The 27,308-nt window shown below is 42.7% G+C and overlaps 1 protein-coding gene across 5 annotated transcripts in view; it reads right to left on the bottom strand.

Annotated features, from left to right (window-relative positions):
- Window positions 1-24,711: 24,711 nt before the first annotated feature.
- The window catches only part of PDE1C (phosphodiesterase 1C), a 547,393-nt gene continuing 544,796 nt past the window's right edge, over window positions 24,712-27,308 (bottom strand). For 4 of the 5 annotated variants that reach the window (XM_001083624.5, XM_077996949.1, XM_001083726.5 and 1 more), the window contains one exon: window positions 24,712-27,102. In XM_001083624.5, coding sequence (XP_001083624.2) covers window positions 26,933-27,102 — 170 coding nt within the window. In that variant the 3' untranslated portion in view covers window positions 24,712-26,932. The remainder of the gene's footprint in view (window positions 27,103-27,308) is intronic. The other variant, XM_028845886.2, reaches the window with a different exon arrangement.

The raw sequence follows: 27,308 nt of genomic DNA, 5'->3' as shown, positions 1-27,308 counted from the left end.
ACTGAGACACCCCACAGTTCTCTGTGGTGCCCATTCTCCCTTGCTGCAATGAGCAATAAACTAAGCTTGTTCAACTACAGGTGTGTTTCTAGTGGCCTTTTGCTGGAGGCCATCGAAACAAGATTATAAACATTCAGCTGAGCACATGCATCTTCATTCTCCTTTTTAATAGTTATATTACGTTCCATTCAATGAATGGACTATAGTTCATTTGACTCTAATGATAGACCTTCAGTTGTCCTTCAGGTTCTCCATTTTGTAAATACCACTGTGACATGCACCTTCTTACATAAATATTTCTGGTGATTTCCTCAGGTAAAATTAATGGAATTTCCAAGACAAATAGTTGGATATTTTTAAGGCCTTTGGTGCATATTCTCTCTCTCTTCATTTTACAGAGGAGGAAACTGAGGAACAGAGATGGAAAATGACTACTCCAAAATCAATAACTATCCAATATCAGATTCAAGGCAAAGATTTCCTGACTCTAAACACAGCTTTCTTTAATTTTTTTAGACTACAATGGGAGATGTGTGCATATAAATCAATAAATTAAGAGTTTCAGCTGGGCACAGTGGCTCATGCCTATAATCACAGCACTTTGGGAGGCCGAGGCAGGAGGATCACTTGAGCTCAGGACTTCAAGACCAGCCTGGACAACATAGTGAAACTTCATCTCTACTAAAAATACAAAACATTAGGCGGGTGTGGTGTCACGCACCTATAGTCCCCATTACTCGGGAGGCTGAGGCAGGAGAATCGCTTGAACCTGGGAAGTAGAGGTTGCAGTGAGCTGAGATCGCACCACTCCACTCCAGCCTTCATGACAGAGCAAGACTCTTTCTCAAAACAAATAAATAAAAGTTTTATGTGATATCCATTTAAGGTTGATTTATGGTCACTGAGATTATAGGGACCCAACACGGGGCAAAGCTTTTGAGCAGTTCTCAGCCACACTGAGGTTCTCTGAAACCATCTCACACTCAAGTCTCTCAGGCCCCTGTGGACAAGGATCTTTTCTAAGTGCTTCGGGTGCGTAGGTCCTGTAGGTACTAATCCTAGAACCTGTGGGCCCAAGGGAGCCTGGAGCTGCCATTTGTCCTCTGAGAAAGAAAACAAGCCAGCATTTCTCTCTTGGGTGAAGACAACCAGGACCCTAAGGTACAACCCATCAATCCCAGGGAGACATGAACCTGTTTCTCCCATTGGCTAACAAGAGTCATTTCAGGCCAACCAAATCCCCAAAGTAAGATAAATGCAACATTTGTTTTATCCACCTCTACCTATGTTGTTTTGGAAGCTATTTCATAGTATTTATAGCCAGTTTTCTATTCCTAAGTTCTAGAACTTATATTCATTCATGCGTTTATTCCCTCATTCCTCAGGTGCTTGTGAATTGTTTTCTGATTACTGAGGGTGCAGAGATAAAATAAGACATGATTCCAGACTTCCCTGAGTTCACACCATCCTGGAGGAGGCTGTCATGCAAATATTGATGGCCCACTCTGCCCAGAGTTAAATATATGTCAGTCCTGGAACCCCAAAAGCAGTGCTGCCAGGGAGGTCTTAGAGAAACTCACAGAGAAGGTGATATTTGAGCTTGGTTTTAATAATTTAGCAAAGAAAGAGAGGATGGAAAGAAGAAAGAGAACATTTTAGAGCTAAGGCTAACAGAGTAAGTGCAAAGAGGGGTGGAAGTGAAAAAATATATCTTGCACCCAGTGGGGCTAAACCTTTCCAGTCTAGAGCCTAGACTTCTTGCCTTGTAATCAGGTAGCCCTGGTTCAATTTCCGGCTCCATAGTGCAGATGATATGGGACCTTAGGCAGCTGTCTTTACCTCTCTGGATCCTTGCCTCCCCATCAGAAAAATATAGGTGATAAATACAGACTGTGTTAGGTTATTGTCAGGACCAAATGTATAAACAAATGCGGAAGTTTTTAGCACCAGGCCTGGCATTTTAAAAAGCATGAAATAAACAATAAAAGCTTTTCAGTAAAAGTTTTGTTTCTTCGTTCTTCCACATGGGCCTTTCTGGGAATACCCTGCTCAGAGAACCACAGTGAAGAGCCTTGTCTGAGGTTAGCTTAGCTGACATGAATTCCATTTGCTCTTTATCGAAGGCTCTGCTCTGGAAGTAATCACAAATCTCACAAAAACTCAACTGTTAGTACAACACAAGCCTGAAGAGGGGGCACTTACTGAGGACCCAGCGAGAGGAAAAAAGCAAAACGTCTTGCATTGTTTTAAACCTAGTTTCCCAGTTGCATTGCATTTTACCTTTTTAAATTTAACCATAGCAGTAAATTTAACTTCAGCATTACCTGCTGACTCTGAATCTAAAGTACCTAGTAGGTGACTCACCTGTTTCTCTCAAGGAAGAGCCACTCACATCAAGTGTACTGGAGAAAGGCAGGGCTACAACCTACCTGATTCACAGTGAAAACGTTGACTGAAGACCAGGCCCAAATTGTAAGCTTAGTCCAGTAAGGAATCAGGGTCAGGTAATGAAGTGGGCTTGGGGTTGCTGTAGAATCTTGAGAGATCTTCTCCCTTTAACCCATTATCTGTAACTACTCCAGGCAAGTTTTTCTGATTGAGTCCATTTGGGGAAGCAAAGCATTTTAAACCATTCTCAGGAGCCTTCTATAGACAAACCATGAAGACATAATTTGAGAAGCCAAATAAACTTCCAGGAAGGACACGAGGTATAACAGGGAACTTTGGAATGAGACTTATGGGGTACACATATCAGCCCAGTCACTCACTAGCTATGCCTTCTGTGGTAAGTTACTCCACCTCTCTTAGTATCCATGTCTCCATCTATACAAGGATTTGATGCACCTTCCTCACCTGGTTGATCTGACGAGTAAGTGAGATTATACATTTAAAGCCTCTGGTTCCCCTAGACGTTAATTCAGTCTTAGTTTACCATCCTTTCCCATCATATTCTTCTTGGTAGCTGCAAACTTGTTTACACTAATCAGGTAGTTCACCCGTAGATACTGTGTTGCACAAACCTACACAGCACAGACACACACATTCACATACACAGATGTCAGCCTTTCAGCTCAAAAGACATGTTTCAGGAAAGCTGACCTCCATCTCAGTTCTCAGGTTCAGTTTCTGCTCTCTTCCCTCTGCCGTCTCCTCATTCCTGCACCAGACTTCCAGGGTCACCTCCGGGCCACTCATGCTCTGCAGTGTCATCCCAGCCACCCTTCCACCCCGTCTCAGCCTCTCCAACCTCCCCACTGGAAACTAACCAGGGTGTTTGTTTCAGTCTGATCTGATTGCATCCATCTGGGAATTGCCCCTGTGCAGTATGGAAAAGAAAAGCGGGCCTCCAGGTTAACTCAGTTACATAAACATTTACTAAATGCCTTTTTATGTTTCCAGTTGGAAAGTGAATCCTGCTCTGTGCCAAGTACTTTATTAGGTACTGCAGATATAGAGGCTGAGTCGTTTCTGTCCTTGATGAGCCAGGGAAGACAGTCATATCAATAAATAAGCACAAGCCTCTGTAATAAACACAACCGTGGCTATGCATCGGAGGAACAGAAGTCACACATGAGATAGTCGGGTTTCTTCTGCTTGGAAGGAAGCAAGTGGATGGAAGAAATGTAAAGATAAGATGACAAGTCTGAAAAAAGGTTTGGAAGGATGAACAAAAGAGGAAAGCACACTGCAAAGGAAGCAACACAAAAATGGACCTAAAATATCCCAGTAGGTCAGAAAAATCTAACTACTGGATCAGAAGACACAAGGAGAAAAGGGGAATCGAACTAGAAAATTACAGAAAGGCAAATCATGGCCGGGGGGGCCAGGGTTCCCAAACTACGTGCAGGGGGAAGCGACCTTCCTCGCCCCATCAAGAAGAGCCTTTGAATGTATCATGAGAAGGAATGACGCTGCCTGACTTCTGTTGCAGAAGCTCACGGGAGCTGGAGGTGGGGGTGGCATGTTGGGATCAAGCCCTGAGGGAGGCGGGCAGGGAAAATAGGAAGAACACCTCACCAAGCTCACAGGAACCCACAGGACCCATGTATGTGCCAAAGCGGGGCTGAGGATCAACTGGCCCGTTCATTTAGCTCTTCAGGAGCCCCCGCCAATCACTGGCTAGGAACCACCTCCTAATATCACTAAGTACAACACTGGGGGTGAGAGACAGGGAATTGGCACTTTTTTTTTTTTTTTGAAACAGAGTCTCTCTCTGTCACCCAGACTGGAGTGCAGGGGCATGATCTCAGCTCACTGCAAACTCCGTCTCCCGGATTCAAGTGATTCTTCTGCCTCAGCCCCCTGAGTATCTGGGATTACAAACACCTAATCCTAGCCCGGCTAATTTTTGTACTTTTAGTAGAAATGGAATTTTACCATGTTGGTCAGGCTGGTGTCAAACTCCTGAACTCGTGATCCACCTGCCTCATCCTCCCAAAGTGCTGAGATTACAGGCGTGAGCCACCACAACTGGCCAGAATTGGCACTTGTCAATCAGCAGGCAGATATTTCCAGAAGTTCCTTTTCACTTGCACCCAGGTCTGGTGCCAACCTTCCCCCAGGCTAACCTCTTGCCATCAGGCCAGTGTGGCCCATATTCTGGCAGAGGGAGGGGACAGAGCTGAGGAGCGAAGATATTTCTTTCCCAGAGTCCTTGGGTGACTACTTCTGCATCGTTTACCTTTCCAGAGAGCTCCAGCACCTCCTCCAGTTCTGACCCTAATAAAGTGGGATGTTACGCAGCAGGACTTGCCCTGTTGGACGAGGAAATGCTGATGAAAGGGTGTATCAACCCAAATGGATTGCTTCCCAGGGGACGCCTGCACGCAGATGCTCCCACACCCACTCAGATATTCCTGCTGGTTGTGTGGGGCTGCACAGCCCAGATGCGAGGTGTGGAAGGAGGGGCTTTAGTACTTCATTTTCCTGAGACATTCCTTGGGAAAGCTCTTCCTTCTTCCAATCTTTTCTGCCATTCGTTTGTACTCTTCTTATGGTGGTACCAGCTGAATCATGGTAAATAACTCATTTTAGGCTACTTTTGAGGGCTTCAGTCATTATTGGAACACCAACTGGACATCAATGTCCAGTCATTGTATGGGTCACTTTGGTTAGAATACAGTACCCAGTCGTTGGACTAGTCTAGGTGTTGCCGTGAAGACATATTTTTTTTTAGAAGTGAGTGATACTAAAATCAGTAGACACTGAGTAAAGCACAATGTGGGTGGACCTCATCCAATTAGTTGAAGGTCTTAAGAGTGAAGACTGAGGTTTCCTGAAGAAATCTGACCTCAAGACTGCAGCATAGAAACCTTGGCTGCATTTCCAGCATACTTGGCCTACCCTTTGGATTTCAGACTAGCCAGATTTTACAATCACATAGGCCAATTCCTTAAAATCATTCTCTCTCTCTCTCTCTCTCTCTCTCTCTCTCTGTGTGTGTGTGTGTGTGTGTGTGTGTGTGTGTGTGTGTGTGTGATTGGTCTGCTTCTCTGAAGAACCCTTACTAATACCCCAAGACACTTAAAGCTCTTTATTGACACAATGTGTGTTTGGTCTGCTTTACATTTAACCGTTAATGTGAGGAAAATCAATAATGGTAAACTGTAACGCAAGGGGGATCTCGGGGATTTCTTGACAGATGTTCTTGGATCTAATTCTTCAAAAGATAGGGTTGGTAAAGCCCTGAGGCTCATCAGTTTGGGAGGGTAGGACTGACTGATGAATTAGGTGAATGAAAAAAGTGATTCATCTCCACATTAAGGTGGGATTGGAAGGTGGTCCTATCATTTTAGGGGGAAATGTCAGGCTGTGAGCTTAGAATTTCCTTTCCTAAGAGAAAGCCATTCCATAAGGTTGTCCCAAGGAAAGAAAAATAGTAAGCATTCTTCCAATGTCTGTTTTCTTTTGTTTCCTGGACCAGTGTTAAAGGTTTTTCCCCCAAGGGCACATACACATTTATGAGCTAAATTGACTTACGGTGCCTAGGTTGTTACTTCTCCAATGGATAGAGACTGAGCATCTCCTTGCCTTCACCTAATAGCTCCTTTCCAATCACCTGGATAACATCTGCGCCCCGTGATTGAGATGGTGGCATTGGGCAGGGATCTCTACTCTTTGATTATGGCTTTGGGAGGCCAATATCATTGCTGAGCATATTGCACAATCAACTTGTAGAGGGGAATGGTGAGAAGACCAGGGTGGTAGTGTGGTGGTAATTGGGCTTCCTAACTCACAAAGCATTTTCACATTCAGTATTCTTCTGATGCTCCTAATTATCTCATAGGCAGAGAACAGCCACTACGGCTACCTTTAAGCAGATAAAGAAGCTGACATGCAGAGAATCAGGTGACTTGCCCAAGTTCTCAGAGGCAGCAAGCAGTTATCCTGTCATCGGAATCCAGGCTTTTGCATCTCAATCCTCTCACATTGCCATTTATATTCCTCCTGCCTGGAATGCAGTGACACTACATACCCATACATACATACTCCATTACATGCCCTCATCTCTTTTTAAAGTTATTACTAAAACACTGGCCATTAAAAATGCTTCTTTTGGCTGGGCATAGTGACTTATGCCTATAATGTCAGCACTCTGGGAGGCTGAGGACGGTGGGTCAACCTGAGGTCAGGAGTTCAACACCAGCCTGGCCAACATGGCGAAACCCTGTCTCTACCGAAAAAAAAAATACAAAAACATTAGCCAGGTGTGGTGGCAGGTGCCTGTAATCCCAGGTACTCGGGAGGTTGAGGCAAAAAAATTGCTTGAACCTGGGAGGCGGAGGTTGCAGTGAGCGAAGATCATGCCACTGCAATATAGCCTGGGCAACAGAGTGAGACTCCGTCTCAAAGAAAAAAAAAAAATGCTTCTTTCATGCATAAAAATGTTTTGGATATTAAAGTAATAAAACTACCCCTCTCCCACCACTGAAACTTTATTCATATGTTTTCAGAAGGCATTTGTTCCACAGCTCTTTACTGAGCACCTGGTATGAGGAAGGCACCGTGTGGTGTGATGTCGAGTAACACACAGCCCCTGCCCTGGAAGAGCTGAATCTCACAGGGGAGCTGAGATGTGTGTATGGAATATTAGAACCACAGATTTTATATCTGAATGGTCCTAAAGTTTAAAGCAGCTCCAAGGCCCCCCTCTTTCATCAGAAAAGGGGCCCCAGAGCTTGGCAACCTGCAAAAGCTACACAGAATTCTAGCGAGAGTTTCTTGACTCCTCAGTCCACTTCTCTGCACTGCTGTTGGTTAATACAAGTGACAGTACATGAAAGCCCCTGCACCAAGGAGTCCTGGGGCACCACAGGATATTTTAAATTTATAAGGGAAATACAGCAGAGATTTCTGAGGGATATTTGTCAGACTCCATGTGAACTAGTAGTTCCAGTTAGCTTCCCATTTCAACATGCACAAAGTTCCTTTCGATGATGTCATATCAAGCTGCATCTTAAAGCTGTTTTGTGCCCAAGAGCAATTATCAAAAAAAATCAAAATAGAACAGGATATAAGGGCAGTGTTGTCCCATCTCATTTCAAGGCTTGAGAAGTTGTGAGGCCCTGGGGCACATGTATCCCATTAGTAAGTAATTGTGGTGATCTAACAAAAAACAATTATTTCTTATTTATATATGAATAAGTTTTTCAAATGGCTGCCAAGTTGTTAGAACATAAAGACTTTAGTTGTTTGTACCTAACAACTTAAAAGGTAGACTTGGAATATCTTTTGGCTTAGAGTTGCTGAGACAATTTTAAAAGTTTAGGGACCTCTGCAAATTGAAGCCTTGCTACTCTAAGTATGGTCCCCCAATCAGCATCTTTTGATGTCACCTGGGAACTCATTACAAATGCAGAACCTCCTGCCCCACCCAAATCAGAATTTCATTTTTACATGAGCCATAGGTGATTTGTAAGCACTTGATTAATGTTTGAAAAGGATTGCATAGGCTGGGCGCAGTGGCTCATGCCTGTAATCCCAGCACTTTGGGAAGCTGACATGGGCGGATCACCTGAGGTTGGGAGTTCAGGACCAGCCTGACCAACATGGAGAAACCCCGTCTCTACTGAAAATACAAAATTAGCCAGGCGTGGTGGTGCATGCCTGTAATCCCAGCTACTTGGGAGGCTGAGGCAGGAGAATCGCTTGAACCTGGAAGGCGGAGGTCGCGGCGAGCCGAGATCATGCCATTGCACTCCAGCCTGGGCAACAAGAGTGAAACTCTGTCTCAAAAAAAAAAAAAAAAAAAAGAAAAGAAAAAGGAAAAGAAAGAAAAAAGCACTGCATTTAAGTGTCATGAGGGCAGTGTAAGCAAATGTCCCAGGCCTGCTATTGCCTCATCAAACCACACAGAAGGCATCTATCTGCTGGGGTCAGACTTCAGATCCTGCCCTGGACACTTAGTAGCTGTGGATCTTGGGTGACATTGTGAACTTTGAATTTCAGTTTCCTCATCTGTCAGGTGAGAATAATGGCTGCTTCTGTCACCTTGGGGTAGTCATAAATATTAAATGAAATAATGCTTACAAAATAGAATGTCTGCTCCAGAGTGAAAGGTGAAAAAGCAATCGTTTCTTTTTCCTTTTGGGTCTGTGGCTCTAGGGCAGGTTGGTTGTCTCCTTCTGTGCCTTTAATAGATTGTAATTGCAGAAGTGGCAAAATTGTATATACAGTCATCCCTCCGTATCTGTGGCAGATCGGTTTCAGGACCTCCTCCCCATACCCAAATCCAAGGGTACTCAAGTCTCTTATATAAAATGGCGTAGTATTTGCACATCCTCCCATATACGTTACATCATCTCTAGAATACTTACAATACCTAATACAATGCCTACACATTCATGTGGATTCAATAGTGCTTTGGTGTGTGGCAAATTCAAATTTTGATTTTTGGAAATTTGTGGATTTTTTTTCCCCAAATATTCTCAATCTACAGTTGGGTGAATCCAAGGCTTTAGTACCCACAAATACAAAGGGCTGATTGATTGTAGAGTCAGTGGGGAGATGAATACCCATGAGAACAGCCAAGCACATGCAAACATGCACTCTCATTCCAGGTCTTGTACCAACAGGTACTCCCTGGAAATGTGGGCAGGCTTGCCTTAGGGATTTCTTTGTCCCTACAATGAGGCCTGTAGACAGAGAAAAACTGGCTGTGGGCTTGATTTTTACATTTTCCAAGGGCAGCCTGAATAATCCTGCCTAATAGACAAGGACACATTCTTCCCTAAGACTGTGAGTTCCCCAAACTGGAGACCCAGGCTCACTCCTACTGGATCCACCCCACACCTAAGGCAGTGCCTGGAGACTAGAACGGCTCAATATGTGTTTGCTGGCTTGAGTGGAATGTGCCAAGCCAGCCTCCATTCTTCTCTATCCTGGGGAACCTTGGTCCAACAGTGTAGCTTTTTCCCCTACACACCACCGCCACCTGCAGGACAAATTGTCACACTGCAGTTGCTTGCTAATGCTAGAGCCTTTAATATTTGGGAAACACTGATTTGTTATCTGCATGTTCAATGTGTTATGATACTTCATGCAAGGTTGAGGTTTATTTCTGCCTGGCAAAATTTTTTTCCTCACAGATAAAAATGTTATAGAGTTAACATTATGGGTGCACAAAAAAAGAGACGTGATATTCCAAATTATGAGAATCCCTTGTGTGGAGGGAGGCTCAGGGTGACAGCGGTGTGAAATGAGGTGGGGAGGCTGAATCAGGTTTCCTTCAGGCATCTGCAAAGTTAGCCACTTAATGCGGATGATGTTCTAATTACAAACTAGTTATTCATTATAACAACTCTTCTAATTCTTTTCTTCCCCCTTAAACAAACAAACAAACAAACAAAAAACAAAAAAACAAGGGTCTCCCTCTGTTGCCCAGGCTGGAGTGCAGTGGTGTGACCATGGCTCACTGCAGCCTTGACTCCTGTGCTCAGGTGATTCTCCTGCCTCAGTGTCCCAAATAGCTGGGACTACAGGCATGCACCACCATGCTGGGCTAATTTTATTTTATTACTTTTTTTTTTTTTTTTTTTTTGTAGAGATGATATCTCACTTTGTTGAGCAAGCTGACCTTGAACTCCTGGCCTCAAACAATCCTCCCACCTCAGCTTCCCAAAGTGCTTGCATTACAGGTGTGAGCCACCATGCCCTTCCAATTCTTCTAATTCTTTTTTTTTTTTTTTTTTTTTTTTTGAGACGGAGTCTCGCTCTGTCACCCAAACTGGAGTGCAGTGGCTGGATGTCAGCTCACTGCAAGCTCCGCCTCCCGGGTTCATGCCATTCTCCTGCCTCAGCCTCCCGAGTAGCTGGGACTACAGGCGCCCGCCACCTCGCCTGGCTAGTTTTTGTTTTTGTATTTTTTAGTAGAGACGGGATTTCACTGTGTTAGCCAAGATGGTCTTGATCTCCTGACCTCATGATCTGCCCGTCTCGGCCTCCCAAAGTGCTGGGATTACAGGCTTGAGCCACTGCGCCCGGCCCAACTCTTCTAATTCTAACCATAGCTATAGAAAAAAATATATAGATAAATGAATACCACCACCATTAACCTAGTTTGGTCTCTTTGCTTCATGTAAAATAAAACTGTTTCTCTTGAAACCTAGAATCAAAAATGTAGCTTTTCAGTAGTTCAGACTGACTTGCCAACATAAGTCTGAATTCACTCTCAAATATAAAACATCGTCTCTACTCCAAGATATTGTAGTGTAGAAAAGCAAGGCCAGGCTGGGCACAGTGGCTCATGCCTGTAATGCCAGCACTTTGGGAGGCTGAGGTGGGCAGATCACCTGAGGTCAGGAGTTCGAGACCAGCCTGGCAAACATGGTGAAACCCCATCTCTACTAAAAATACAAAAATTAGCTGGGTGTGGTGGTGGAGGCCTGTAATCCCAGCTACTCAGGAGGCCCAGGCAGGAGAACTGCTTGAATCAGGAGGCAGAGGTTGCAGTGAGCCAAGATCGCACCATGGCACTCCAGCCTGGGTGACAGAGTGACACTCCATCTCAAAAAACAAAACAAAACAAAAACAAAACAACAACAACAAAAAACCAAACCAAACCAAAACAAAAACACAAGAAATCCATTTCTTCTGCAATAACCATTCAAAAACACTCTGGTTTTGATCATCATAAATAAGGAGAGGAAAGAACCAGAGATTTAAACCTTGTTTGCCTCAAAGGACTGTTATATAGGTTAAATGACAGCATAGAAAACCTGAAAAATGGCCAGGCGCGGTGGCTCAAGCCTGTAATCCCAGGAGGAGGCCGAGACGGGCGGATCACGAGGTCAGGAGATCGAGACCATCCTGGCTAACACGGTGAAACCCCGTCTCTACTAAAAAATACAAAAAATCTAGCCGGGCGAGGTGGCGGGCGCCTGTAGTCCCAGCTACTCGGGAGGCTGAGGGAGAATGGCGTGAACCAGGGAGGCGGAGCTTGCAGTGAGCCGAGATCGTGCCACTGCACTCCAGCCTGGGCGACAGAGCAGGACTCTGTCTCAAAAAAAAAAAAGAAAACAAAACAAAACAAAACCTGAAAAACCCTAGTAGATATTCACTGGGATTTGTCTCCTTCCCCTTTGGGCTGGAGTTCCTTTACCTATCCGTGCCCACCTTTCCGCCGCTATCACCCAGTCCTCTCCAGTGCCCCAGTGCTGGCGTCAGCTTTGGAGGATGCTCAGTGCACACCTCCCTCCAGCCAGGCAGTCTAGCAGGCCAGTGCGAGACCCAGGAAGAGTCGAGGGTGAGGTGAGAAGGGCTAAAGAGAGGATGCATGAGCCCAATCTCAATGGAATCAGGTTGTATTAGTCTGTTCTCACGCTGCTAATAAAGATATACCTGAGACTGGGTAATTATAAAGGAAAGAGGTTTAATGGACTCACAGTTCCGCATGGGAGGGGAGGCCTCACAATCATGGTGGCAGGTGATTGAGGAGCCAGTCACATCTTCATGGCGGCAGGCAAGAGAGCTTGTGCAGGGGAACTCCCACTTATAAACCATTAGATCTCCTGAGACTTATTCACTACCATAAGAACAGTATAGAGGAAACTGCCCCCAGGATTCAGTTATCTCCACCTGGCCCTGCCCTTGACAGGTGGGGATTATTACAATTCAAGGTGAGATTTGGGTAAGGACACCGCCAAACCATATCACAGGTGCTGCCTATAAAGCAGCCCAGCTAGGAGAGGCATTTCTGCAAGGCCATCCCAGGGAGAATAATTCCCATGGCACCAAGTACTTCAAAAAGAGGCCGCCATGGGCCAGGAGGGCAGCAAGCCCAGGGACTTCTTGGAGGTGGTGGCCAGCTGGTGAGGAAAAAGCAAAACTTGGGACTCCAGAAGACCTGGGGTGGAACAGAAGCATCCCCAGGTGCCACCTGCGTCACCTGAAGCAGGGCACAGAGCACTCTCAGCCTGCATGTTCTCCCGGGTAGACCAGGATGGTAATGGCTGCCTCAGGATATGGTGAGTATGTGATGAACTAGCACAGGAAGGCTTGTGCCATGGAGACCTTCTCACACGAAATGCTCAGTACAGGTTTGTTCTCTTTGGAGAATACCGGTTCCCTTCCTGACCTCATTTCCCTTCCCCCACACCTCTGCCCCCAACATATACATATACATGTACCTTATCCTATACCCCACCTGCCTGTTTCCATCCTCAAATCCCTGACTTCCTTCTGCTCATGCTGTCTGATTACCTATTGAGTTCTTCTTGCAGAACTCTGGAAGATTTCCTGTTCACTAAGACGTCAGTGATTGACGTCAGCAGTAACTTTTAGATACACACACACACACACACACACGCCAGCTTTTCTCGAGCAAATTTCAGTGATGATCTCATCTTTAAATGAGTGGAATAAAGCCTCACTCAGGCATCAGCCAGTTCAAGGAAAATTTATAGAAAGGGTAGGGGGCAAGAGAGCCTTCCTGGGGCCCCTAGAACTCTACGCCATGGGTAAGAGAGAATGCGCTTGTTTTATGAAGGCTCCTGGAAGCATGGTGATCTTGATGGAAAAAAAATAATAATTCACTGAGCACTGACTATGTGTCAGGCACTGTGTTATGAGCTTTAGTGCATTTTCTAATGTAATCATTCCAGCTGCTAGGATGTGCACTTAATTCAAAGAAAGTGGTTACTTGAAGGATTGGATCATTTGTCCAAGGTCACACAGCTAGCAAGCCCTGGAGCTACGGAATAAGTTCAATAATGGAGGTGTGCTCAGAAGCCCTGGGCATGAGGGGAGGTCCTCCTTATGGGCACATAAGAGCACACTCTCAGGGCAGGAAAGGGTGAACACTCCGTCAACGTCACCCTCTCCCCCAGCTAAACAAAAATGTAAAACCCTAGAGTTAGTATCCTCACCCAAGGAGAACCAATCAGGCACCCAAAATGGTAGTCTCAAACAGCAGTCTGCAGTTGGAATTTGCCCACCAAGTGGATCATGAACTTCCTAAGGGCCACATTGACGTAGAATACTTTAAATAATTTAGTTTCCTAATTTTTGACTTCTCTCTCTCTCTCTCTCTCTCTCTCTCTCTCCTAAAACCGATCTGCCTGAGAACTGGCCTACATCTTCACTCAGCCTATCATTTCCTATCTTACCTTGTCCCACTCTACAAAACGAAGGCCTGCCATGAAATACTGGCTGTGTAAGCCTCTCTAGCACTTGTCTCCCTGTGTCTTGCACCTTTTGCTCTGAAGGGCTAGAATGTGGCATTTCTGCTCTCTTTGAGTTGCCCTCATGGGATTCCTTTGGGTGGCAATGGGCTCTTTGCTGCTATTTAGGGAATTCTGCAAACAAAGTCACCCACTATCCCACCCTCAAACATGACACAAGAAAAATAATATCATCAACAAAGGTGTGTTATAATTAATGTTTCTTTTTTTCCAAGCACTGAATGACTAACATACATATGTTATGTATACACATGCAGACAGGCATATATAGATATATAATTTATAATCATTTGATGAGTCTAGGTAAGACTTTTAGTGTACTTTAAAAAATTGAGAATGTGCATGATTCAAACGCCTGAGTTATAAATCCTTCTCTAACTCAAGTAGTTTCCAATTCTTCACTTACAACAAAATTGAAATAGGATCTATTTAAGCTGTCAGAATGCTAGATTACCATGTGCTTATTTTTGACACATTACCCAAAGAGAGTTCAAAGATTTAAGGAACATTACTATAATAAAACTTCATCCATTTCCATATCCTTATTTATGCGAACTAGTTTTCTCAATGCTAAAAATGAAACATCATATCATTCTAGCAATAAATAATATATGGCAATGGATTCTTGAACTAATTGAGGAAAAATGCCTCACTAGCTCATCAAGGATTGCATTTCCAGGCCAGGCACGGCGACTCACAGCTGTAATCTCAGTACTTTGGGAGGCTGAGGAAGAAGGATCATTTTAAGTCAGTAGTTTGAGACTAGCCTGAGAAATGTAGAAAGACCCTGTCTCTACAAAAAACTGAAAAATAAGCCAGGAGTGAGTGGTACATGCCTGTAGTCCCAGCTATTCAGGAGGCTGAAGTGGGAGGACCTCTTCAGTCTAGGAGTTTGAGGCTGCAGTGATCATGCCACTATACTCCAGCCTGGGCAACAGACCAAGACCCTGTCTCAAAAAAAAAAAAAAAAATAGAATTGCATATTGTACATTTTATGTTTACTAATTTGTTTAACCATGTTTATAGTATAATGTTGTTTTGATCTTTTAGCCTCAGCTTTGTGGTGCTGTGACTTTTCACCCTTTTAATTTCTATCTTTCTTTATATTTTATCTTTCCTGGGTATCATCACTTATGGGAAATTTGGAAAGTCTACATGAGGTGATGGTAACTAGATTAACTGGTTTTAGCTGAATTTTGTATCTTCCTAAAGTTTCATAATATATACCTTACCTTATCCAGCTTCAATCTTTTACCATATTTTAACTTCATATTTTTAAACTTTAACTGTTCTATTCTAAAATAAATTTATCCACTCAATTATATGCAGTATTATCAATTTTCTCATTCCTTTCCTTAACTAATACAATCTCTCAAATTCTTACATTATTTCACTTTCTCTAAATTTTATTCTACTATGTTTTAACTGCTTCCTATCTTATTTTTCACGTTAAGTTTCATGTGTATTTTCAGTTATTTTTATCCATTTTCATCTTCTTTAGACTTCTAACAAGGTTCTGGTGACTGGGTTTTATCCCAGCCTATATTTTACCTGCCTGTAGCCAGAAAGGTTTATCTTCCTTTTAGGCAGTTACAGACATATTCTCCTGGAATGTGGCTCATCATAGGGATCAGGAAGAAATGAGCTTGCCTAGGGATGAAGACAAGCTTTGGTATGACTGGCATGAAAGGCATAAGGGGCCGATAAATGGCTGCAGAAGATACTGGGGAGGGAGGCAGGGACCAGGTCCTATGTGCCCCAATTCTCTTCCTGCAGCATCCCAGAGTTAACAACTCCTTCTGTTTTCACAGCTCAGGCACAGCCCTCATCACGTTGTTGGCTAGCTATTTGCTCCTAAAGCTATCTGCCCACTGGATGAGAGCTCCTGGAGATCTAAGACTGTGTTTTAGTCACTGCTGCATTCTTACCACCTAAAACAGGAAAGGAATTTAACCAATATTTTTAAATAAAGGAATGAATCAATGATATTCTAGATCAGGAATAAAGACATGAAGAAAGAGAATGAGACTGGTACACATTTGTGGACAATGAGTGCATGCATCCTGCACATTCCAGTGAGAAAACAATAAAGAACAAACGTCCCATCGGATTTCCACTTGCTCATGAAGACCCCGAGTCCTGTACTCTGCCGGCCCTAACCAGTTTGTAACGTAAACTGAGAAGCCAACACTTTCCTAAAGACATTTGCTGATGGCTGTCTAGACTATGCAGTTTCTGTTTCTTTTAATAACTACAAGTTTCTTATGAATTAGAGCCTTGGGACTACATTTTAACCAAATTCAAGCAGCACAAGCCAGGTGTGATGGTGCACACCTGAAGTCCCAGCTACTTAGGAGGCTGAGGCGGGAGGATCCCTTGAGCCCAGGTGTTCGAGGCCACCCTGGGCAGCACAAGGAGACCCTATCTCTAAAATTATTTTCTAAAGCAGCACTTGCCAATCTTCCTTCACTAAAATCCCACACTGGTGTTACATTCTCCTCTAAGATCTTTGCATTCCACATTCTCGAGGGTTAAATTCACAGAACCCACCTAGGCCACGAAAAGTCATGATAAATATAGTTGAGGGGGAGGACAGGTGGACCAGGAACATTTGGAAATTACGTAGTGTGGTCCTTTGGAAGTTTCTAGTTCTCTTTCGAACCTTTATCTGAGCACCTGACCAGCAAATCAAACTGCTCAGTGTGTGTCTTACAAACTCTGCAAAAGGAAAACTGTTTTCTGTTGTCCCCAATGTGGACCCTCTTCACCTTCTCCAGCCTACCCCAGTGATCTCTCAGTAACCAGTGCCTACATTCGCCCTCTGTCTTCAACTCTCTATCTTCAACTGTCTTCAACTCTCTATCCAAATTCTGTTCATTCTACTTCCCAAGTTCATATCAAATCTACTACCTCTGTATTTCCAATGCCACCCCCTAGTCTGGCCTCAATTCCTCCTTATCTCTATGGTTTTGTTGTTGTTGTTATTGACTTCTTAATTTTTTCTCCTACCCTCTACTAACCCATCTCCATTTGGCAGTCCCAGCAATCTTTGTGAAATATGACTTTTATCCTGCTGGGATCCTGCTAAGTTTTTGTAAAAACTATTTTCATTACATTTAATATCAAGTCTAATCCCCAACATGATGCAGCCCTTGCTTATCCTGAGAGGCTCATCTTATGCCAGCCTCCCAATTGTTCACTCTGCAACCATAACATGGGCCTTCTTCAGATCAAAAGTGTGTGATCTTTACTCCACTCTTCCCCCTCCTTGGAATGTGCTTAACTGTCATTCAGATGCCTGAGGCTGCAGTCCTGCCACAAGTAAGACAGGAGAGTCAACAGGCGTGTAAGAAAAAATGACAGTTCCAACTTCAGAGGAAGCTAGAACCATGCTGTCAATGACTGAAGTCATAAAATCACATCAGCATTGAGAAGTTCACTGGAGGATGCAGTGTGTGTGTGTGTGTGTGTGTGTGTGTGCCAATTCTGTTCTGCAAAAAAGTAAAATAAAACTAATGTGTAAGCATTTCACTCAAATTTCAGGGAAGCAGGGTTTTCTACTTAATTAGAAACTGGCTTCTGGAGTAACAACAGAAATACTAACTTAACAGCAACTTAAAGAAATAGGGGTTTATTTTTCTCACACAGTAGTAACTCCCAAGAAGTCAGCCAAGGCTGGCTTAGCAGTTGAGTAATCTAATCGGAGCCCAGGCACATTCAGTCTTTCTGCTCTGCCACATAGAGCATGTCAGATTTCATTTCCATGCTTGTCATGAACTCATGGGCTGCTGTATCTCCAGGCTCAAGTGGGCACTCCAGGCAGGAAAAGGAGAACTGGAAGAGGCTGCCCCTAGATGTAGGACAACTGGGAAGTTGAGTGTTTAGCGTTTTCAGCTTCTCTAGAAGAGACAGGCGGGGGACAACCTTAGAAATGGAAGTTGGGTCAGCATTAGCATACTAAGATTAATAAATAGAAATTAATAGTGTCTTAGTCATTATTATTTGTTTCCATGTATAAAATATCATGGATATTGTCTTTTATTTAGAGTTCTGTCTTTATTATATTTACTATGATTTCTACAGTTCCTCTCACACTATTTCCCCCAGCTCTATTTTCTTCACAGATTAAGGTTTGTTTATGTAGACACACACACACACACACACACACACACACACACCCCTAAACAATATGACTTTTCAAGAAGCTAATCCTTATGTTTGATGAAGGAACAAACCTATACGAAAATGTAATTAATGAAAATGGTATGCTTCACAACCTATTTGCCTTTTCGAAATCTAAGACTCAATATTCATCCGGCTAAAAACTACCATGGATTCCCTGAAACTCATGCCTCTATAGGACACCAGGTGGCAGTGCAGCCTAAGAAGTGACTGTGAGCAAGTCAGGTGTGCTCTGTTGCTTGAGTCCATCAAATTAAATAAACCAGTGTAATTTTTTGTGTGCCGACAGAAACCTTTGAGTCACTTAATCATCATGGCTTCAACCTCATTTCTAGAAATGATCAAGGCACAATGCCCTTTCAGTGACACCATTGTATGTGGCTTATTAACATTCAAATTCTTTTCAGATGGGAGGCTGTTCATAGAAAACACAACTGTGCTGTCTCACACAACATCTCCCAAGGCATTTTAGCCTAGTTTAGTAAATGGTGAGATCACACTCTGATATTTGTTTCCAAAATTTGGGAAACCACAGTACTTTCCGTGGTAGGATGTTTGAGGAAAAGAAAGGTTCAGACAAATTACCTACTTCTAAGGAAAGGTTCTAAGGGCTGGAGCTGTGTTCCTCTCTTCACTGGGGCTTTTGAGTCTTAAAAATATAGCAGAGATATATGAAGAGCAAAGTAGCTTTTTTTTTAAAAAAAAAAAAAAGACGTTTCAATCTTTAAACACAAATTTATTTATCTGGATGAAGTGAGATTTTGGCACATAAAGAGATGTTTAATCAGCACAACAGAGCATTAAGATAAAGGCAAAACTATACTCTCTCTTCATCTATGGATACTAATTGATTTTAACAGAATGAAAACTCCAATGGATCGGAACCAATTGCCTGGAGCTCTGTGTTGACAAGTTTCTGAGACTATTTCTGAGCCTCGTGAGAAAAGTTAGTGATGGTCTGCTGGAAGTGGGAGATGAAGAGTGGTAACGTTTTCCCTGAGTTTATACATTTTCTATCCCTATCTTAGTTCCATTTGGTACCACAGCCTCTCATTACATTTTTAAGGATCTGTTTTATATAAAGCACTATGTTGATCACTACAGAGGATACAGTATGAAAAAGAAATGGGATGGTCCCTGCTTTCTAGGAAATGATAATATAGTTGGAAAGCACTAAGATCTATGTAATTTGTGGTAGAATGATTTAAGTGTCTCAAATAAGTAAAATGAGTATTATGAGGACTAATCCCAGCAAAAGGCCACTTTTACTTGGGGAGATCAGGGACCAAGTCCCAGAGAAGGTGAAAGTTTATGCGGGGCCTAGGAAAACAACTAAGATTTCCAAAGGCAAGTAAAAGAAATTTCATGAAAATTAAGCCATATGAACAAAAATGAGAATAGACCTGGCTCAGTCAACAAGCAGCTCCATGTGAAGGTAGGTGGTGCAAAATAGTAATAAGTAACAGACATCACTTCATGAGAAACTTTGTCCTTTGAAAATTAGTATATTCCCCATGTATTTATTTATTGAACAGAATTGTCTGGTGATATTTATGTCTTTTTGGCTTAGAATGTTTGAATTCAAATGCTTTGTACTCATTTGATCTCTTTATGCTGAGTATGGTAGGGGAGTAGGAGAAAAGAGAGACCTTTGTGCAAGGTGTCAGGAGTACCCAGATCTCTCTGTAAAGTGTTTGCTTCTCGTTGACAGGTACTGAGTCTTCTCAGTGACTGTGAGAAGCCCTCTGGATGAGACAGGAGTGGACACACTCCTCCAACAGGGGAGAATGCACATGTTGGAAAACTTGTTCTTCATGTTTCTCTTGATAAAGCCTCTGACACTGGTCACCGGAGGTGGGTTTTCTGGCTCTAGGGGGAGTCTGACATGAGAGGGGATATCTCTCTTGCAATGGAGGGCTATAATTCCTAAGGAAGGAACCTAGAGGTAGAAGCAGAATCCCAGAGAAGAATCAGTGACAAATGTGAAGATGGATTTGGAGGAATATAAAATATAAAGTCTTTGAGAATGAGTAACTAGGAAAATGGTAGTAGCAATAACAGAAATATAGACATCAGGGAGAAGACAGTATGAGAACTGCAGGAGAATATGGGAGTGACACTTTTAGCACTCCAAGACACTCCGATGAAGAAGTCCAGCAGGTCGTCGGGAGTGCAGGTACAGGACTGAGAGACTGACAAGGACAAATTGATAGATTCAGAAAGTTCAAGGGGAATGGGCCTGTGGAAACATCACTGTGCTCTGGCAGTTTGGATATCTATCCAAAATGGTTGGATTCCATTGTTGACTTTCTATAAAAAATCAAATATATTTCAGCAGTAGAAACAGGATATGGGTCAGTGGGGGAAACAGGTTTTAAACATGAGAATATAGCTCTGAGACTTCAGGGAAGAATAAGAGAATGGCGTAGAGTCAGATATCCACAGAAGTGAGAAACACAACAATTAGGGAATTTTTTTTCCCACATGGACTGTGCTTTTGACATGTCCTAAATGAGAGGACAGGGAAAAAAGTCACAAGTTGGAGAAAGAGCCAACCATTTGGATTAACTGATGAGAGGTGAGGGAGACACATCCAATGAGCAATGGTGCATGGAGGCCAGAGGTCCAGATGTGTAGGTAGTTATGTCAGCTCTTCTCCTGGAAAGGTATGTAAGTCTTCTTCATGCTTCATAACATGGGTTCAATAGAGGACACAATCAATCCTAGCCTAAGAGGGAGGGGGAAACTAACAATCCTGAGTATTGAGAAGAATCATACCATTGCCGCTGGTCCTGAATTCTATGTTGGATGACAGGAGCACGGCTGAGTATGAAAGACTCGTGATGCCAGTGAGCAGGTTCAACAAAGGTGTACACCAGGTTCAACATGGGTACACCATGTTGTTCTGTGAGAACCTCGTTTCTACCTTTCCTCACTAGTTCTGCAAACTTTCTGAAAAATTTAACCCATTGACTAATCAGCAATAAGGACAGTAAGTCTTCCCACAAAAGTTTATTATAAGAGTTAAAAAATATATTAGCATATCTTAAAGTGCCAGGGACCTGGTGGAGTCTCAAAAATTATTACCTGGATTTTGAAACTGACTATGCTAGAGCAGTGTTCTATCATTTCAAACTGTTGCCCATTATGATTGTAATTGCCCGATGAGTTCTTCCTGCCTCCTGCACAGAAAAAAAGCAATCCACTGAGATCTCAGCATTGCAGTAGAGAAAGAGTTTAACTGACACAAGGGGGGCCTACACTGGAGAACTGGAGTTATCACTTACACCAGTCTCCCTGAAGGCTCCAGGGCTCTGAGGTCAGGAGATTTTATGGGCAAGCTGGTGGGTAGGGGCTAGGGAATGGGTGCTGCTGACTGGTTAGGGATGAGATCATAAGGGTGTGAAAAATGGTCCTCATGCACTAAGTCTGCCCCCTGGGTGTGGCCACAGGATTAGTTGTGTTAGAAGTCACAAGTCCAGGTGGGGTCAGTCTGAAAAGCATCTAAAAAAAAAATCAGTCTTGGGTTCCACGATAGTGATGTTATCTATAGGAGCACTTGGGGAAGTCACAAATCTTGTGCCCTCTGGCCATATGACTCCTGAGCAGTAAAGGATTATAGAAACTGTGCCTACATTTTAGCAGAGTTCAGGCTCCTCCCATAATCCTGTCCTTGTGGCCTTTCTTCAGTCTTACAAAGGCAGTTTTTGGTCCCTGAGGAAGGAAGGGTTAGTTTTAGGGAGGGACTATTATCATCCTCCCTTTCAAGTTAAACTATACACTAAATTTCTCCCAAAGTTAGCTTAGCCTACACCCAGGAATGACTAAGGGCAGCTTGGAGATCAGAAGCAAGAGGGAGTCAACTATGTCAGATTTCTCTTACTGTCATAATTTTGCAAAGGCAGTTTCACGATCACATATTTTTTTCTCTCCTGTTATATTTATTTAGTATCCTTTTACCTTTGTGTCTTACAAAAGTTTGGAATCTTCCTTTACCTAGTGGATCATGAGAGATGCTGCTAAAAGGGCAATGACCATAAATGAATTGTCTCCATAATGACTGAGATCCAGATGAAGTGGTTCTATATGCTTGGCTCAGCTGAATCTCTTATTCAGGTGTACAAAACAAAGCATGCCATTGAACATTCACAGAGAACCCAAGCTGAACACTATGAGTTAAAGATGCAGTTAAAATATGAACATGTAAAGTTAAAATATGCAGATGAGGAGAGTATTCCATAGTTATTATCACTTGTTATTCCCCAAAAGCAGCTTTTCATGTTCTGTGAATGTAACAAAAGTATAATGAATACTCGTAAGTCTCCTAGATCAGTCTTAAAAATAAAACCACTAGCAAAGGCCTACTGTCACCATTTACGATGCAGGGCCTTCTCTTGCCTCAACTGGCCTTGCTGAGGGCACTTGAGGCTACATCAGGGCCACGCTTGGAAGCCAAGTCATGAAGCCTTCACCCACTCCCACCCTCAGTCCCAGGGCATCCCCAGTTCCAACCTAATTTGACAAACTCTCAATAAATCAGCATGTTGTTCCAACAGAGATTTCTTTTAAATTGAAAATGGATCAAAGAGAAGATAAATGATCATGTGAAGTTGCAGCCAATGGGAAAACAAACTGAAAGCTTGCTGATGTGTAAGTGGCCTTTCATCTAAGGAACAGAGATTTGGATGAAAATCCTAGACTTAAAAAATACTGGCTATCAACCATCTCTACCCTCCCCTTCTATCTTGCAGGGACAAGAAATCCTAACAGAGGGATGCTGGAGTGTCTGTTCTATTTCAAAAGCTTGGTGGATGTGCTCGTGTTAAGGCTTAACTGGCTTGCAGAAGGAAAAGGTAGGAAAACAAGAGAATTTCATTCTCTAATCTCCTATAAATGAAAGTCACTGCCCTACCTTTGTGAGGCTGATATTATAACTGAACGGGTAAAAAAAATAAACAAGCAGAACTCCTGGGCAGGGTCAAGTGGGGTGGGCAGGAGAGGTGATGGTGGAAGAGGAAAGGACATATTTGTAGGGTTCTTTGCTTACATGGATTGGTCTTGCCCTAAGGATTGGATTTTGTTTAAGCGAAAAACTGCCATTTCAAATCTGCTGTGGGTTTTTTATGCTTACAGGAGTGAGACCCAGAGTCACTGCCCATTGTTTGTCAGGGTGAGCTCACCTGTCTTGAAAATATGTGGTGCTGAAAACATGTGGTGAGTTTCTATGCCTTGAAAACGTGCGGCGGTGTAGGGGATGAGAAGCGGACCATCCTGCACATTCAAGGAATTTGAATGCAACAGGGGAGGAGAAAGGTCTTGGTAGAAGGAGAAGGGCGAGAAGATGGAGACAAATCTGTGCCTCAGGAATCCACAGCCTGTGAGAAATCCTCCGCAAAGGGAGATGGGCTGATATTTTGTGGTCGCTGTTGTCTAATTTTTTTTTTTTTTTTTTTTTAGACTGAGTCTCACTCTGTCACCCAGGCTGGAGTGTAGTAGCGCCATCTCGGCTCACTGCAACCTCTGCCTCCCAGGTTCAAGTGATTTTCCTGCCTCAGCCTCCTGAGTAGTTGGGACTACAGGCACGTGCCACCACACCCGGCTATTTTTTTGTATTTTTTAGTAGAGACGGGGTTTCACCATATTGGACAGGCTGGTCTTGAACTTCTGACCTCATGATCCACCCACCTCAGCCTCCCAAAGTGCTGGGATTACAGGCATGAGCCACCATGTCTGGCCCTAATTTTTAAATTTTTAAATAGTTGATTCTGCTGCGCTATCATCCTAAACCTTTAGGAAAAGTCTGCTCTCTGCAGTTGACTTGTGTCAGTGGAAATTTGGAAGAATAAAGCAATTTTGTGTGGAGAAGGAGATAGGGTAAATAGGAACAGAGTGAAGGGCAGTGGTTGCAGGAAGTAAGTCACAGGGAGGTGGTGGGAGACTCCTAGTCAGTCATGAGGGCAAGAGACAGCCACAGTAGATGGAGGCCCAAGGAGACCAAGGGCGTGGGGATACAGGTGGAGAAATTATTGGAGGTGGGGATGTCAGAAGTTGGTGCCTGTGGGAATAGCCAAATGGGAAATACATGGTGAAATTAACTCCTTCTTACTAAAGTTTAAGATTATGTACCTAATGTCATGGAATTAGTAACGGACATTACTCTTGAACTCAGGGCCTAACTTCTTTTTACCATACTCCACTGTGTCTCCAAGAAATAATAGCTAATATTTATTGAACCCTTGCTGTAAGGCCAGCCCTGTGCTATAATGAGTCAGGTATTATTATTCTCAACTTACAGCTAAAGAAACTAAAGTTTAGAGATATTATGCAATTTAGTAAAGCTCCCAGAGCAAACAAAAGGCAGTGTTAGGATTTAATTGTAAGTTTTTCTAAACTCCAAAGTCCCAATTCTTTTTTTCTTTTTTTGAGACAGAGTCTCTGTCACCCAGGCTAGAGTGCAGTGGCGAGATCTTGGCTCACTGCAAGCTCTGCCTCCCAGGTTCATGCCATTCTCCTGCCTTAGCCTACCAAGTAGCTGGACAAAGTCCCAATTCTTAACCACTAGCAAGACAGCTTAGTCTGGAATGATATAAACTGAGTTGATAACACAGGTGCTTACCTACTGACTAACCCCGATTATGGGTTATTTATATTAACAAATTTATTTACTGGGTGTATAGGGAGGAAAAGGTTAAAAAATGAACTATCACCTATACAGTAAGGAAGAAAATTGAAATGGATAAGTTATACTGTCCACCTTGACAAGATATTCAGGGCTGAACAGCAGCAAATTTAGCTAACATCTAACATCCCGGAATTTCAGAGAAGAAAATGGCTCACATACAAGAAAGTCTGTTAAAAGCATCTTTTTATTTGCTGTAAGAATATAATCTGTATTTCTATACAATCCATCATGCAAAAAATATGGTAGGCATTTTATAAGCAATGCAAAATCTCAACATCTGTACATTTGCTCCATTAAAATATTAGCAAAGGTTGAAAAAAACTCACATCTTAGGAGAAAGGAATACAGAAGGAGATTTCTTCCCCGGGAGCATGGCTTCCAACATCAAGAAGCACAGCCAAGAAAACACAGCCTCATTAAATTCTCAGTACCTAAGATGGAAGGTATTGACAGACAGATGGGGAACATTATTTGAGGGGGTTACTACTCCCATGGGCCTCCTCATTGTGTAGCCAAATAACTTTGCGCAGCAAGCACTAAAGTACCTGTCTATAAACAGATAGGAATTACCTGTTGAGTTAACCTAATCCAGATGGAATAGACACTACCAGCCTGCAGAAGGGTCTTCTAACCCAGACACCAGTCAGGGAGTTAAGAATTGCAATCACCTCCTTAACAAAAAGTCACAATGATTTTTCTTTTTGTATAGCAATTGCATTTCTCTGAAGTATCATCATAAAGCGTATTATAAATAAACTGCTCAATAGCATGGTGGGCACTAAATTCTGGAACTTGCTCAACTTGAATAACTGAGGTTTATTGGAAATGAACTGCAGGGAATGAGAGAAGGAGACAACACTAAACTCTTTACAATCAAGCCTCGAAGGTCGAGGCCATCTGGGAACAAACAGCTTCTTCCTTGTAGGGCTGTCCTGGAGAGTTCATCCTGATTATGAAATGCTCTTAGCTACTTTGGTTGTCCACCTATTACTGGCCAGGCTCAGCCACAGCAACCAAAACCTACATTATCATTAATCTTCAATACAAAGTGCAGAGTGGGTATTATGAATCCTAGTTTCTAGTTAAGCAAATGGAGGCGTCAAAAAATTATGCCATCTGACCAGGGACCTGCAATTAGTTATAGATAGAATAGGATGCAGATCAGACTGGCCTGAAAACAAACCTAGTTTTCTCACTGCACCAGGCTATTTCTGAAGAGATTGAAAGCTATCTCTAGTCTTGAGCCTTTCCTTGCTACTTCTGTGATTTTAGCCCCAAAGTAAAAATTCTAGGGAGAGACACAGAAGGGCTAAAAATGCCATCATGAAAAGAGGTGAGTTATAAAGCCGTGGATTCCACCAACAACTGTGAGAGCAATCAGGATCCCAAGGGCTTTAGATATGTAGCATGCTGTGAAGAGGATCTGAAATGTAACTTAAAGGCATCTCTAGCCTACTTTAAATTCTTTATTTTCAGTCCAGAACAATCTGAAAATAAAGAATTTAAACTAGGCTCAGAATTTTACACCCTTTTGGCCTAGGACCACAAAATCAAACTGACATCTTTTGCATTGACTCTCAAACCTGAAGTCTTTAAGGCAAGATTTTTAGTATCATCTACTATGGGTAGAAGTAAAAGATTAGAGGAAAATGAAGCCAAATGCATCTCCTGAAAGTCTTCAAATTCTTAAAGGTACATGAGGTTATTGGGCACGAGGCACAATCTTCATGGGGCACAGAAGTCTTTTTTTTTTTAACTTCGATTTGCTTTGTAAGTGTGAATTCTGAAATGTCCATGAATATAACAATTCATCAGTCTTCTCTTCCTTTTAATATTTTTACATTCAGAAGCACAGCTTCTGTTTTGAATACATTTACTTTGATAGTTACATATTTACTTGAATTTTAAATAAGTGTATTTACATTTTAAATAGGTGTATTTAAAATTGGAAAATAAGTTTTTAGCAGTGCATTTCTTAAATATGATGATTATTAAACCAATATTCTTTTGGGGGCAAATAATTTTAGAGATGAAAAAAGTGGCAATGAGAGGAATTTTATTTTATTTTTTAAGTTTGTATCATTTTAATTTTGGTCCAATTTATACTTTTAGAGACCTATACCATAAACACACCCCTCTTGCTAGTTTGTTGCTAGAGTCTGGGCTGATCCCACATCCAGCAATTGATGAGTCTATACAAGAACAACAAAGAAGAAAATCACATTTCACCTTGGTAGAGTCAACTTTCATTTCACCTTGGTAGAGTCAACCAGGATAGTACCTGCCCCAACAGCCTCCAAGGTCTTGGAGGTGTGTCCTGCTGTGGCCAGTGGGTGCTGAGAAGCAGATAGGTAGACCCTCCTTCACTCCCTCTCTTCTTCCCCTCGGCCTATTTTCTGTTCCAGTTATGTGAGATGTTCTGAATCTTTTTCATTTTGATCCTCTGATCCAGCATCTTATATCTTGCAGGATGCTCATCAGTTTTCTTTGTGACTGAAGGTGCATAGGAGCTAGATGCATAAGCAGGGCGTTTAAAATGACGCAAAGGAGGCTTGATGACTGGAGGCCATGGAAAGGAAGACAGACAATGGTTAACCTCACCCACAACATGCCACAACCTAAATATTGTGAGCAACTTCCTCTAAACCCATTTGTTTCCTCCAAAACCAGGAAACAAGCAGGTTGGATTCTCCCTGGAAACCTTATGGCAGATAGATGAATAAGCACGTTACCACCTTGGTCATTCAGTTAAAATAAACAAAGGA

This window comes from Macaca mulatta, chromosome 3, assembly GCF_049350105.2.
Source record: "Macaca mulatta isolate MMU2019108-1 chromosome 3, T2T-MMU8v2.0, whole genome shotgun sequence".
Lineage (NCBI taxonomy): Eukaryota > Metazoa > Chordata > Mammalia > Primates > Cercopithecidae > Macaca > Macaca mulatta.
This window is presented reverse-complemented; position numbering and strand designations above follow the sequence as displayed.